At 41.2% G+C, this 15,528-nt stretch overlaps 1 protein-coding gene across 1 annotated transcript in view; it reads right to left on the reverse strand.

Annotated features, from left to right (window-relative positions):
* Nucleotides 1-15,528, reverse strand: part of EZR (ezrin) — a 35,647-nt gene that overhangs the window by 7,133 nt on the left and 12,986 nt on the right. Inside the window, exons 2-7 of the mRNA XM_082756615.1 lie at nucleotides 12,770-12,853; nucleotides 8,233-8,328; nucleotides 6,765-7,039; nucleotides 5,891-5,974; nucleotides 5,101-5,247; nucleotides 1,613-1,709 (exon numbers count right to left, since the gene is read on the reverse strand). Coding sequence (XP_082612741.1) covers nucleotides 1,613-1,709; nucleotides 5,101-5,247; nucleotides 5,891-5,974; nucleotides 6,765-7,039; nucleotides 8,233-8,328; nucleotides 12,770-12,853 — 783 coding nt within the window. The remainder of the gene's footprint in view (nucleotides 1-1,612; nucleotides 1,710-5,100; nucleotides 5,248-5,890; nucleotides 5,975-6,764; nucleotides 7,040-8,232; nucleotides 8,329-12,769; nucleotides 12,854-15,528) is intronic.

Here is a 15,528-nt window from a genome sequence, read left to right on the forward strand (position 1 = left end):
TGCAAGCACTGCAGCTTGATATATTAAAAATGTGCTAAAGATGCTGGGGTATGTGGGCAGATAGGGCTAAAAATTAAAAAGCTGACGCTGGGCAAGGTGCCACAGAATGCTACCCGTTGAATTAGTATCCATTTTAACACTGACATGGATGATTGTCCAAGTTAAAGGGGAGCTTCCAACTCACATCTAGGGTAGACTGAGTATTTTTGCTTTATTTATGAATACTTTAGTTTTTGAAAAGAGATGCAAACAGATGAAAGGATCTAGACAGCTTCCCGACTGTTCAGAATTAGTGTCCATATAAATTCTTCTTTCAGATGTATTTTTAAATATAACACCACCCAGAGGGAAAAGGACAACTGAGACAACAGAGAAAGGAATCATAATTGATGTTTACAATGTTGACACCTTGCTGTATCAGCCTCTTGCAAGTCTCCCAGTTCAGATTGTCAGATTTACTGTTAGGGAGTGGAAGGAAAGTTGTGATCTGTAATCAGGAGATTAGTATTTTGTACTGTATACAACACGTACAAAATCACAAAGGGGCTCTTCTACTGAGAAACGTGTTTCTGGGGAAGATACCTTTCTACCTCTGTGGAGTTTTGCTGGTTCTCACTAATAGCATCAAGAAAAGCCCCTCTCCCCCCAAACCCCAGGTTATCATCTGCAGGAAAGGATGCCTCCCCAGCAGCCCTGCAGCACACTGTGTGGTAGCATCATTCAGGTCACTGGGAGGATCTCTTCCTGTTAGAGGGATTCGTAAGATACCATCCTTTACCAAAGCCAAGCTACTTATTATTTCTCAGGGCTGTATTTATCCACCAAGGCCAAGGACTGGGGTGGAGGAAGGGAAAGAGGAGGCCTTTCTCAACTATTAGAATAGTTTCACAAGGCTGACGGAACAAGAAACACCTACACCAGTTATTCCACTTCAAGTTTTCAGCAGCTCAAAATGGATCACAAATTCTTCACTAAAATAACTGAAAATAGGTGGGAAAACACTGAAAAGTAACATTCATGAGTAGCTATATTTAAGTTCTTCACAGAAATCATATTCTTACTACTTATCCCAGTATTCAAGTAAGTCAACGAATATCATGGTCCTTAACTTACTTCTAGCATTTCTGTAGGGCAGAAGTGAGCATTAAATGCAAAGCCATATGTATACACGTGGCTTTGCAGTAACATTTGCATGACCTTTTATTTTAAAATTAAACAACAACAACAAAAATCAGCTTCTATGCACGGAAGGAAATGAGGAGGAGTAGTCTCAGAGTATAATCCAGCTATACAAAAGACTCAAGACTAGCAAAGAATCTCAGATTTAACTCTAAATTTAAGATTACTAAATTTAAGATTTACGTCTACATAGTTTGTCAGGGGAAAAATGGCGACTCTGCACCCATAAAATCCTTGTCTTTGTCCATGTTTAATACGGCCCTAAGCCCTTTACCTAAACTACACAGAAAAATGGACATCTCTAACAATACTGATGCTCGATTTCGTATCTAGAATATCTGCAGCTTTCTTCTCTACACAGACAACTTTGTTTTGAGATGAAACAGTATTAGCTGCTGATATGCAGTATCCAATCCATTTTCAGTATACTTACAGGTGCCTTCTTGTCGATAGGTTTTATAACAAACTTCTTGTCATTGAAGGAGATGTTTCTGATTTCACTCCAGGGGAAACCAATCTTTGGAGTCAGTCTGGAAAGAAGAGAAGTATTTTAAGAGATGTTGCAATGAACTCTTTTTCCCCACATTACTTCTAAAACACAGACTCAGTGGGATGCAGCACTTGACACAGCTTGCCCAGCAATGAGAGAGAAGTAGCTGAAACAAAACCCCATAGGGAGCAACAAAAGATGCCCAATTGCCTCCTTTACAGAATCTCTCCTCATTTTGATCAGCCACCCTACTGACCTATGCATTGGGGCTGGTTTAATTACATGCCCTGTCCTTCAGAAGCAGATGCACTGAAGAACTATCCCCAGTTCTTACTTATTCCCTCCCAGACCCCCTTACAGGCCCTCAAACAAAATCCAGGTTAGCAGAGCCCAGTTTAGAGTACCTATGCTGAACAGAATCACGTTGACTGAAGTAATTAAGGAGCAACTCAGCAAAAGATCTGTCACAGGAAGGGCAGAAGGAAAAACCCTTTGCACAAGTTCAGCATCACCGCACTCTTTTTAAAGCCCTGACTTTATTAGATTACTAGAGCCTCAGCAATGCTGTGGTGTAGGCAATGCACTTTAGCATCTACCATTAGGCCTCCTTGCTTCTAGAGTTAAATGACATGCAAAAGTATGATTTTAACACAGAAATCAGCATCTGTTCTGATAGACCACATGATGAATGGGGTCTATGGGTTGTCCAGATTCAACAGGCAGAAGCCACGCATGCAGCTTTCTGAATCACTTGCTGCTTTAAGTCCATTTCTTTGAAATCAGGCCCTAAAACCCCCAGCATGCAGAGTTGAGGTGCATGTCCCGCGCTTCCAGAAGGCTTCTGCTACATGATGGGAGGCGTAAGCTGAAGTCACTCACTCAGTTATCATTCTCCTCCATCCCCTGCATATAAGTCTACCTGGCTGTTTCTTCACTACTGTGTTACAGCTAGCTCCATGATCCTTTCCTTCACTGCTGAGGCACTGGGCAGGCATAAGGACAGTTGGTAGAAGCAGATTTTTTGTCTTATGTTCCCTGCCACAGATTACAGGCAAGGCTAGTAGGGGGGAGAAGCCTGCTATTTCCTTCCGTGCAAGCTGCTCTTTCAGCCCATTCCACTAGTTGCGACGCCTAACTTCACACTCTGGTCTCACAACAGGCTGTGCCACACGGCTCTTCTGAATGTTCTTCTGAAACCATCACAACAATACAAAGGCCAAGTTTCAGGCTCCCACCTTTCCCTCGCTGCTTATGAGTTCAGGTCTGTTGGTGTACTTAAGATCTCCAGTGACAAATGAAGCTTAAAGATGCAATTTTACTTTTTTATTTTTTTTGTATATGTTTAATGTCATGTACTTCTTTTGTTGTTCCCTTATCAAGGGAGGATAACTGCTATCTCTAGAGAACAATTATCAAGAATTGGGTCTTACACAAATACTAATACCAACAAATAATCTTGCTGTTATTATCTATCCCCTCCTCCCCTCAATGTATATCTCTTTGGCACACTGAAGTGCTGACAATTATTTCTAGCAAATTGGTTGAATTCATGACTGTTTAATGTTTAGTGCTTAAAGAAGCATACAGTATCACAGTGAATCACTCAAGCTCTGTAAGAATACTTTCTATATATCTTATCAGTTAAAGATGGTAATTTTGGATGAATCTGCCTCATCTTAATGATGGAGAGCTACCATGCATCACGATTTCATTGGACCCAAGCATAAAATAACCTGGTTACTTTTGATCAGAAGTCAAGAATAAAGTGTACTCTCTTCAGAATTCACCATTTCCTAACTTTTAACTCAACTGCAAGATTATGCAATAGTGTGTCTGTGTACCACGAAGTAAGAACCATACTGGAAATGGTTTGATTAGGCTAAGATTAAGCAATTACTCCAGCCTCCTTCACAGTACCTTAGGAGTTTCAGCCCTAGATAATACAGTATGAAATTAACCAAACTATTTTAGTTGTCTGAGTTCTATTGCAGATTCTCCTCCTTACTGCATAGGAAAAGCTTGAAAATACCTCGTAGCAGAAGACTGACATACACTAAGTAGAGAGGCTCGCACACCTGTAGCACAGTATCATTTTCCTCAGGTTGAACTCCAACAATGAAGCCTTTGCTTTTCCACCTTTGCCCCAAACCCAAGATTCTGCACGTACAAGCCACAGGTGGGGTACACACTATCATTTTTCTAGTCCTTGTATCTGCTCAAAAGACTTAATTACATAGTTAGCAAGAGTTATGGCAGAAACAAGCAATTTACTCCAGCACTATATTTGTTTTGCAAACGCTCTTGATAGCTCTTCAGTCGAGGGCTGTATTCTGTCTGCTTCTGCGGCTCGAAAAACCTGTTTGTGAGACCGTGGTTACCTAGCATAACTAGTCATTCAAGACTGAAGTATTACATGAGCGAAACTACTTTTCTTTCAAGTGACACTCCTTGTTTTCCAGGTGACAGCACATATTAGCATTGCAGAAAACTCTGCATTTCTCTTTGCCATCTTAACAGAAGCTCCAGAAAGTTCCAACTAATATTTGTGTTGCATTCAAAGCTTTTCGGAGGCAAACACACACAGCAGGTGAAATCCCCTCTGAATTACAATGACAGCCTGTTACAGACTTATGACATGATACCGAGACTTGGAACACTAAAGAAAAGAAAAGCACACAATCCAGACAGAAACCCTTCCTTAAAAAAAAAAAAAAAAAAAAGAAGTATTTTCAGTCCCCCTGTCCCCTTCAAACCATGGTGTATTAGAAGGGACTTGTAGGCTTAGATACAGCTGCTCTCACCTTCCTTTTATGTTTATTTATAGATGTAGTCTATTATTTCCCACCTACTATCCAATTACTAATGGATATAACAGAAGGGTTGACTAAAATTCAGTGTACTTCAGCAAGACCTCATTTCATTCTCTGGTTTGTGGTCAACTCCTCCCTGGATTCTGGGTATGACCTGGCTTTGGTTTCACGTCCACCCCATTACTTTTTCAAGAACAGGCAGCTGTACATGTGTCTATCATTAACCTCAGTATAGGAATGGCCTCAGTCCTAACACTGCAGATTTGTTAGCCTATCTAGGTTCTCAAACTGTGTTCACTGCTGGCATACCTGGCAACCTGACTAAAGGAAAAGCTTGGTTAACTCCTTATCTTGGTGTTCAGGTCTGTATCTGCACTTGCTTTACTAGATGACATTTTACAACTGACATCTGTTCTTCTGTTAGCAGATCAAGCTACAAAGATCAGGAAAGTCATGAAAGCATAAATGAAATGAAGTGCTTGTTTCCTAGCACAGTTTCACCTCCTACAGGACAACAAGCAAGTTCTAAACTTTGCCCTGATCATGTAAAATGAGAAATGCCCTTTGGCTCCCACACCAGCCCTCGCTCCAGTAGATCAGAGGTGAAAACAAAAGCCTTACTTGTCATCCTTTTCATAGATGTTGAGCCCCAAGGCATCAACTCCCAGCCAGAGGTCAGTTCCTTTCTTATTCTTGATTTCAAAGTAGTTGATTCCATACATCTCCAGGTCTTGAGCAATCTTCAAGTATTCCAGCATGGCATTCTCTCTAGTTGAGGCAGGAAGGAGAGCAGATGTTAGTCAGATAAATAAAAAGCTTTATTGGAAAGAAAAAGCCTTCAGGGAAAGAAGAAAAAAAAAACAAAAAAACAAAACAGCAACTCTTCCTAAACCAACACAAGTGCAGAAGTTAAAACTGAACATTTAGCATTTGGGATTCACTTCAGGAGTTGTGTTACACCTCTGTTCACACACACATTCACTCTACTTTCATTTGCCAAGCCCTAGTATTTCTAGACAGGAAGCTGCCAACTTTCATCTCTTCAAGCGTTTATCCCTGTCTCAAGACACCGTCAGTGGGAAAGGTACAGTACCTGAACTTTACCCATCTGCCAATGCAAATGCTTCAATGAACTTAAGGTTAGAGACACACCTTTACTTTTATCCACTCAGTCATCACTGATGCACACTGTACCCAGGTGCCAGATTTTTCATAAAGCTATCTAAGAGACTGTTCTCAGCACCAGTGTGGAAATCTTACTGAATTTTACCATTTGCTTCAATGTTAGACTAGAAAATACACACCAGAAGTGCCCCACACAAGTGACTCCTGGAGTCTGTTACAAAAGCATGTTGTAGAACTGCAAGCTTAAGACAACTAACCAGCAAAGTTACCAATATGAAACACTTACTTGAGCATACCACTGTGTTCAGCATGCCAAACCTGGATCCGTTCTTCCCACTGCTCTCTGGAGAGTTTATGCTGATCCATCACCCTAATACATGGCAAGAGATATCAGCAAGATTAGACTGTTAAGCTATATCCATTGATGCCTCTTTGCTATAGATCCACCCATGAAGTCTTACTGAAACTAAGAGAAAGAGCCTACCCAGCCCAAAGATGTACTCTGTGAAGCAGAGCCATTCAGAACAAACAAAAACCACCTTCATTCTCTGTGAAGCCTTTCTGATCACTGCCCAGAGACACGAGAGGAGTAATGCAGAACATTGAAAGTAGAATCACATGCATGCTGCAGACACCAGAGGGTTAAAGCAAAGCAAAAGTAGGTGTGGTGTTTAATTCTGGGAACAACACCGAGTGCCATCACGAGGTTATGACACTTCTGTGTGGGGATGGACCACCTATCTCGCCTCATTACACACTTTTCAGATATTAGACATTTTTGACTGTACATTTTGATTAAGAACATGAAGTTTGGGTTGCAGGGATAACGTTCAAAACTGATGCCTGCTCTTTCCTTCTTAAAGAGGAGACATGCACACTGTCATTTACCAGCACAGCAGCACTGTTGAGGAAAGAAAGATCAACTGTGTATTTCCTCTCCTAAACTCACCCAACTACCTTTCCCTAAGCAACCCCAAACAGACAGCATAAAAATGTACTCACTGTTAACGTTAATGGATAGAAATAAAAGGAGGATAAAAACCATGTACGTACAGCTCAAAAAAGTATGTTTTTACTGAAACTGTCTACATAACTAGAATGCAAACTCTTGACCTTTTTTATTATTATTAAAGGGAAACTGAGTCAACCAACTCCTTTACCTTTGGGGGATCAGACGCTCTGAATTGAGGTATCCAGGCTTGTGCACTTCTTTGTTGTAATCTCCAAACTTGGCCTGCACAGCATAAGAGCCAAGAAGAACTGCTGTTTCAGGAGGACAGTAGATCTCATCACTGAGGATCCCTTCCTTCACCTGCAGGAAGAAGAGCTTCTGCGTGATGTCCTGTATCAGCTCTTCAGACACATCTTCTGGGAAGAACTTGGCACGGAACTTGAACTGGAGGGGATTCTCCTTTCTGATTTCTTGAGCAGACACCTGAGGACAGAGGTGACACCACGACTAAGCAGGGTTGTAAACAAAAGAATAAACAGCTTCTACACAGAAAAAGGGATTTAGGGCATTTGCCTTAAAAGGCATCAGTTTTCAAAAATGTGTTTCTGCAGTAATCTGGGCCCATACGCTACAGTGAGAACTCTCAAGCACACACAGGAGCACTTTACTCTTCATTCATCTAGAGGCACAAAGATCCCCGCAGAGTTTGGGCTAAACACACTCCAGCACTACATTAATTACTTAAGAAGTCAGTCTCTAAAAAGGGAGGTACAGACATACTCCCTTCCATCTGTTTTCTTTCACTGAGACAGAGAGATATCACTTCAGAGTGAAACAGCTACCCTCTGCCCAGCGCACCTCCTGCTAGCTGTGCTAGTTGGCAAGAGATAAAGAAGGTGCAATGGCCTTCACACCCTGGGAAAAAGATTCCAAGGCTACACTCCACAGGCCTCCCACAGTTTTACATCAACCAAGTGTCTGACAGTTAATTGTTATCATTCCTTGATTCCAGCTGCTCACTTGTATGAGAAACCAGGGAAGATGCATTGTGTTTTCCAAATAAGCCAGAAAAATTCTGCTTGTATAGCAAACCTTACTGAAAAATGCAGGATTTGCAAAGTTGCAGCAGACGGCCAACCCATCTGGTATTGTATGTGTTTGACAGAACAGCCCCCTTACACTGAACAGGTAAGTCACTGGCTGCCCCATCAGGAAAAACAGTTCATACCCTCATAAGAATTGGAGGTTCATGAACAAGAGCACATCAGAGGTATCTGAGCTCCATGTTACAACTGCCCAGCCTTGAAGCAACCTACCTTTCTGATCTATGCAGCAACCAATCCTGCACAAGCAGAGATTAAAACTGTTATTAGTCATGATGTTCCCCCAGACACGGGAAGCTAGCTGTTTCTGCACAGTAAGGGACAGCATCAAGCTGCTGCTGCACATAGGACGAATACAATAAAGCTTTACACCACTCACACAGAGAGAAAAGAGAAAGCCTCCAGCATGCCACACCTCACACAAACAGTTCCCACAGAAGTCACGAAGTTCTCTTCAGAAATAATCCTTAAATTATGCATATTAAAGAACGACAAACAAGTGGAGGGTTCATGAAGTCACAGCCAATAACACATCAGGAATCATGTAAGCTTTAACCTTTATTCAGCAATTACCTTTTTATCTAGCTTCAGCCAAGTCTGGAATCCCTTGTTATCCACATACTGAAGACCAAAGTACCACACTTCTCGCAGACCTATTGTTTTAACCACCTATAACAGAAAAGTAAAGAAAAATTATTGCAGGGAGCAGTTCACCTGTACTTCTTTCCCAGATATCCTTGCAAGCCCCACACCCACTGAAGCTGCAGGCAACAGCCTAAACACACTCATCTTGCATCTCTTAATTTCGTCTCATCAACAAAAATACACTTAGAAGAAGATAGCAATGTCGTCAGCTATATTCATATATTGTACATACCAACCAGATAAAAGATCCAGAAACACCCTTGTTGACTGGATTGTACATTTACTGGTGAAAACAGCCCTGTTCAGACAAGTTCCTTTTCCTCAGTAGCTTAAAAGTCCCCAACCTCGCTTGTTATTATTCTTCAGTAGTTTGCTGCCAGCTCATCTGCCTGCAAAGCCATGCTCTAGGCAGATCTGTGATCTGGGAAGATCCACTACACACATCTGGATTATTTCCTTGATGTTATTTGCAAAGTAGCCCCTCACACAGTGATGTGGGCATCACCGTAGGGAGCTCAACTGCGTGGAAACAAGAGGGCTTTTTTGTTTTTAAAAAAAATACTTTGCAACTTCGGGAAGCAAGACAAACTCACAGATGTAGTTACATGGACTAAGATCTCAAACAAGGCTCTGTTTCACCCTCCCCGTGTGTAGTACAGCTGGAGACACTATAGCCAGAGAGCAGAATTACTGGAACAACGTTTGTGCTAACTCTTTGAGCACTGCAAACATTTTGTTCCACAGCTCAAGACAATGATTTGGGGATACTTAATTAGTTTTTGTTGTAGCTTCCGTTTATTTCGCTTACCAGTGAGCTACAAGCTGTAAGTTTGTACCCAAGGGCTACCTGGAACTGGTAAGATGCACCATGCTGGCTATCATTCTGAGAACTGCTGTTTATATATGCCATTTTTCAATTAACAGGTAACGTACAAGGTTTAGTGATATAAGCAGACCAAGAAAATTGAATAGACATTAAGATGAAAAACATCGCTAAGCAAATGCCCCTTTCAAAGGCTACAAAGGTTTGTGCCTACTAGCTGAGGAAATGGAGTACCTTCCTAGCTGAGCACTGGGCTGTTTTCAGCAGGCTATGATTTATACATTCTACTTTCTATAAGCAACTAGCTACAGTGAACTAGAGTTTGTGTAAAAAACAACAAAAAGAACCCCACAGATCTGTCAAAGAAAAAAAAAAAAAAGGAGCTGAGCTCTGAAAAAAAAAATCAACTTTTTTGACTGAAATTCCTTTCCCCTTCTTTCCTAAACTGGCTTGTTTCACCATAGAAGCACCAAATTTTCTGAAGGCAACATGCATTTTTTTTTAGAAGGATCAGAACCAGGCTTTACTCAACCTAGCAGAAATGCAAGGGTATGTTGAGTGCAGTGCAGCCCATTGCACAAAAATAGTGTTGCAACACGTTAAAATGAAGAGTTGCACAGATCAAGCAGTTATCAGGTCATTATCTCTGGCATCTCTTACAAAGAAAAAATACTCCTCTATAAACCAAGGGAGCTGGAAAGCTTACAGAAGTTATGACCCCTCAAGTTCTTCCTAAATCATAAAGGCAAGGAAACAAAAAGCATTACACTCAACTTCAATTTCATCACTTGGGGTCAAATACCAAGAACAAAGATGAGACTGTTTTAGCCTGTATTCTGGGAAACAGGTTTGTAAAGCTTCCTCCGTAGCTAAACAAACAAAAAACTAAGAACCAAAGCGTTTCTCAGATTCAAGATAACTGGGGGGAGGAGAGGAGGTTATCCACAAAAATGCACAGAGGAGTAAATCTTGAACCTGCCCATTCTGCCCAAACTGACAAAGAAAATCTCAAAATTGTGGCTGGAGTTTAAGGCACGTTCACTCAACAGAGACAGGCAAGTTCTCATTTAATGAAGCCTTTCAATTCTCAGTCATTTGATGCTCTCTTGATCAGATTATCTGCTCAAAAGGAATAGTGCAATTGCTTTAAGAAACTAAATTAGCTGATGGGCCATAGGAATTGGCATACTTGTGCTGCCACATAAGGCACTGGCTACCTCAGTACTCTTCTGAAACTGCTGGTAACACTCTCCTCTCCACTGGATTTTCTTCCCCTTGTTGCCAGAAAGGTGCAGGACTGCCAGGACCAGCCAAGGGGGTGTACTCGAGACAGCTCCAGAGACCACTCCATGGGTTCTCAGAGCACCTCAGATGTAGCTGTGGCTTGAGCAGAGGCTTCTCTATATTCAGAGGCTTCACTATTTTCCCATTCTGTTAAAAGGGAGTTATGATCTGCCTTACGTGCAGCATACATTTAAGACAGCAAAGCCAATAAAGTACCATGTGGTCTTTAAAAACAGCCTTTCTTCTTCAAGACCCTTTCCCCCCTCAGTGGTTCTGCAGTTCACGTTGGGCCAGTCCCCATTTCAGGGAAAACCTGTTGCCTCCATAGGCTTTATCTGGGTGTAAACTCCATCTCCAAGATCAGAGCCCAGTGAAAGACGTGCACAGCGGAAGGGAAGAGGAGCTTCAGCTGCTCAAGTTTGTGCTGCAGTTATACCAAAGTCTCCTCTTGATGTGCAGAAGAAGTACAACCCAACAAGGTACAGGCCACTGGTAACTTTCCAATCACACGTTTTAAATCCCAGCTACAGGATGAAAGGACCAAGTCTTCATGAGGTGATTTTCCATCCCAGAGCACACCAAGTACTACAGAAAGCACAACCTTCAGAAATTCAGAACTACCTAGACAGCAGACTAGAAATATCTTGGATCTGAAGAACCCTGCCTGTTTCCATCTTCTCAGGAGTTTGTGCTTCTCTAGTATCTCTTCTGCCAGAGAAAATACCCTGACTCTTTACAGATAGAAACATAACAAATATGTGGGGCAAAAAACAACTTGTTGAATCTTTGTCATCAGGAATACAAGACATATTTATACTCTCTGGTCTAGGCATTGCTTTTAAACACCTAGCTTTTAGACACTTGGATTGTTGTACCCTCAGAGATGAGGGAGTCATGCTAACCCAAAATTGGGGGGAGGGGGGGAGAAGTTACCCAAATACAATGGTAGTCAGCAGGCAACAGAAGGTCAAAAACTAAATGCTGGTTCCATAAAAACACACGTTTCAGATGCACTTCACCAAATTTCCAGTGAATACTTTAAGTTGATTACCACATCAGTGATAATGAAAAGGACTTACTTAGAACTAGTGCTAAACAAAGAACGTGTAGCACTCTATTGCATACTGCAAAGTTTCTCAATGATAATAATTTAGTTTCCTCCTTTCACTCCAAGAAATAAAATGACTTTTTTTTTTTTTGAGGGGCAGGGGAGGACTTCTTACCACAATCTGTACAATTGCCATAACACTTAAGTTCTAGCTAACTCATTGAAATGAGAAACTACCAAGAAAAACTTGGAAGGAATGAATGTTGTTTAGCCAGCTTCACCTACTTGAGTTAAAGCTCAACCACCCTTTGCTATCAAGGCTAGCAGGGGACGAGGGGAGAAGTGCAAAGTAATTGCTACAGTGCTTCATGAACAATATGCCTAAGTATTCACAAGTCTGCATAGATCAAATTAGCTTTCAGTTTCAGTAGCAATATTTAGAAGCAAGCCCTTCATTTTTTATTTTCTTTTTTTTTGAATACCAGATGTAGTTGATTTTTCCTCCTGAAATCCAGATCTTGTATCAGTTTTATAAGGGCAAGGTACATAGGATTAACGAAATTCCACAAAGTGCTCTTTGTTTAGTTTAGTTGTCTTTATCTGACCTTTGGTAGGTGCATCTCTAAACAGACCTGTATATTGTTAACGTAGTCACGGGACGAGTAACAGTAAGAGCGGGGAGTCCCTTGGAGGACTCAAATCCTCCACTTCCTTAGGAATCCCTGGAGGCAGACTGGACAAGCCTCTACTCTGTCCTGCTGCATACAGGCTTCTTGAAAGGTGCGATGCTATAGCTTCTGTATGGTGATCAACCTTCTATTTTTCTAATAGTGTGGCAAACTCAAACATCTGTGGCAAGTGGCAACCTCAAACTCAGCTTCTTAATGAATCCAGCTGCACCTTCACCAACTACCCAAAGACCTGATTCTGAAGAGTTTTATGTACAGGGACAACACTTGAACTTGAAAATTTAAGTAATGAATAAAAGCTAAGCTGTATTTCAAAGCAAGAAGTACATTTTTACATACTACCTATGCTGTCCAGATCTAGACACCTAGACTTGTCTAGATGCCTTATGAGACTTCATCACCCAACACTGATAGGAAGACAGGTTTCACTGGAACTTAACTTATCTGCAAGAATCTTCACTTATTTCTTTCACTGTGATGGAGTTTAGAGAACTTAGGACCAGGCCCCTTTGATCAGGAGGTAGAGAAAGGTAGGTTTGGAATTCAGTCTTAAAAAAACATTATACTCTCCAATATACTCTGAATTGAAGCAAAAAGAGCCCACACCAACACTGTACTGACCTGGTCAAACAGCTGTTTGCCTGTAGTGTTCGGCTGGATGGCAAACTCCAACTCCGCATCCACAGTAACAACTCGAACATTGATCTAGGGAGAAAAACAAAAAGCATTGTTTTAGGTACACTGAAAGCTATTTCTCAATGTTAACACAGTACTTTGCGTAAAATACAGTCTCCATGCTGTGAGGTACTTAACCCTTATGATATACACACTTAAGATTAGATTTTTGTTATCGCACAAACCTGCATTAGATTTTTGTTATCACATCAGCAAACTTAATTGGGACACTGACTTAGCTGTCTTATCCAAATTGCTCTGCAGGTTTTCCTATTCAATGCAGAATTGGATTTGTCTTTTTAGGTTAAATGAGGGGGCATCTTAGAGTTGGCTGTCTCCAGGCCTAAAACCCCTTGGACTAAGGGTTTCTGCAAGCACACAGCATAGCTGCCTGCAGGCCAACCCTTAGATTACAGAAGGCCCTAATGACTAAATTAAATTTGAGACTTATAATTTAACTGTCATTATATTAGAGCTGGAATTAATCTGGGGTTTTAAAGGCAAAAGGCTACAGATTATTCTTATGAAGCAATCAGCATTTAACCTGAAAAGCATTCATTCTTCCTGTCATAAAAATCTACTCGAAGTAGCAGCAGTTATGGGTACTGACTGATACTATAGGGCATGGATTCACTTACAGCTAATGCTGTTAGGGAAGAAGCACCTTGGCCAGACTTGTTGCAATGACAGAAGAGTGCAAGACCGAGGTCAGCATTGTATGCAGAAGACAAGAGGGTATAACTAATGACCAGAAAAAGTCTATTAGCAGTTAATCAAGAGACCAAAGAAACAACCAAGCTTGCAGGGAACAGCACAATGACCAGCAAGGTAGTGACAAATCAAGGGAGGACAGTATGCTTAAGGCTTTCTTCCTGCACCTTAGGAATCGAAGGTTTCCCAAACAGTGTAACCAGTGTAGCAAGGGAAGGGAAGTTCAGATACCAAATTCTCAAGAGCGGTAAGACTGCAATTTGAAGATGTGACCTTAAAAAGCTCCTGTTGCTTAATCCCTCTCAGCAATAAATCCCTAATCATATTCTAATCCCTTCCTACCCCCCTCAAGAAAACATATGCTCATAATCCGCTGTTTTGTGTGGTGCAAGTTATTTGTACTCCTGGCTACACCACCACAGTAGGTATAAAACGAGTATCACCTTACAAATTAAAGGAATTGAAAGGACGTGCTTCTCAAACCTTACCACAAAAGGTTTGGGCTGGTGGCTGAGCACTGAACTCTAATCAGAACCTGAATGCTCATCTTTTACATTATTTCCTTAACTTTATTAGTTAAAGAAAAAAAAAAAAAAAAAAGTATTAAGAAAGATACTCCCTATTCTAAAGGAATACCCTATATTACTTCAACTCTAAAAGATCCTTCTGGATACAGTCCCCTTCTTAAAAGATCAGCTACACAGTGAGCTAGTTAGTGCTTAGACCATCCACCTGCTACATCTTTCAAAGATGTTTTTAGCATTAAGACCAAAAAGGGAAGTCATCCTCTTTATACTTCAATTGTGTAGTCATAAGCATGGAGAACATAACTGCTTGGTCATCGAAGAGCTCCCAAAGACACTTGGGGAACGTGGTAAAGATTAAAGGTTAACTTCTGTGCTCTCCAAAGGGCTGAATGACCAGCAGGATACGGAGGCATTCCCTGGTGTGCCGTCAGACAAGCCCTGAGCCACACAAGAGGCAGACTGAGACAGGATATCTAGCAGCTGTCATTTCCACGAGTAGATGGCTTCTTGGAAAAATCCTTTGAGCCTCCTCCTTCCTGCCATATTACATCCTCTTGCTTCTCATCTCCAAGCCTGAGCCTGGATTTCGAGAAGAACATAATGGTTTTAGCAGTATTTCTAAGTGTATGTCCTACAACCACTTCACACGAGCTTTTAGCACAGAGAAGCTAGTAATGAAGCAGGCAACCAGAGCTTAATTCACTCAAAACCCTGGTTTGGGCACTCTAAAAAAAACTTCTACGTCTGTCAGGCAAAGACGAGATCAATGTGGCATACAGCACAGACTGTAAGAAACCCCCCATGGCACCAAGACGATTAAATCAAAGCCCAATGTGAAAAATAATTCAAGATATTTGCTGGGAGGGAATGACTCAGACTAATTCCTATCAGCAACAAAAACAGCAAGACAGTTAAGAAAACTTTGACAAGTGAAACTCTACTTATCTCCATGTAGGCAAGGCAGGCCATTTTTTAAGATCCCTACCAGGTCCCAGCAGTATCCCCGGACAAAAATTTAAGCAAGCAGTTTTTAATTGTTTCAAAACAGTGAGAGGGGAGAGATGGCAAAAAGGAGTGCATGACTTCCGCATGAAGTAAGTTTTAAATGCACGTAAGTGGCTAGAAATCCTAGGCAGAAAGATATAGCTTCCCAATCCACAGGCTCATGCCGTAAAACTTTGATTACACTTCTATGCCCAAGACTAACACTTAAATCAAAAACAGGGCCTTAGAGGACTGGTGCGTTCTGAAACATTACAGAACACAAGGCTTTCATCTTCCTTTGTCCTAGGATGCATAAAATTACTAAGAAATTCGATCCAGAGGGGGTAAAAATAAACAAACATGCAGTTGAAAACACAATGACATTTGCATTAAAAGGAAAATAAGCTCCGTGAGTCATAAAGACAACAGAAACTGAAGAGTTTATTCCACAGAATTACTGAATGCTAATTCCACGAATTCAGG

This window comes from Aythya marila, assembly GCF_965140915.1.
Source record: "Aythya marila genome assembly, chromosome: 3".
NCBI classification, from domain to species: Eukaryota; Metazoa; Chordata; class Aves; order Anseriformes; family Anatidae; genus Aythya; species Aythya marila.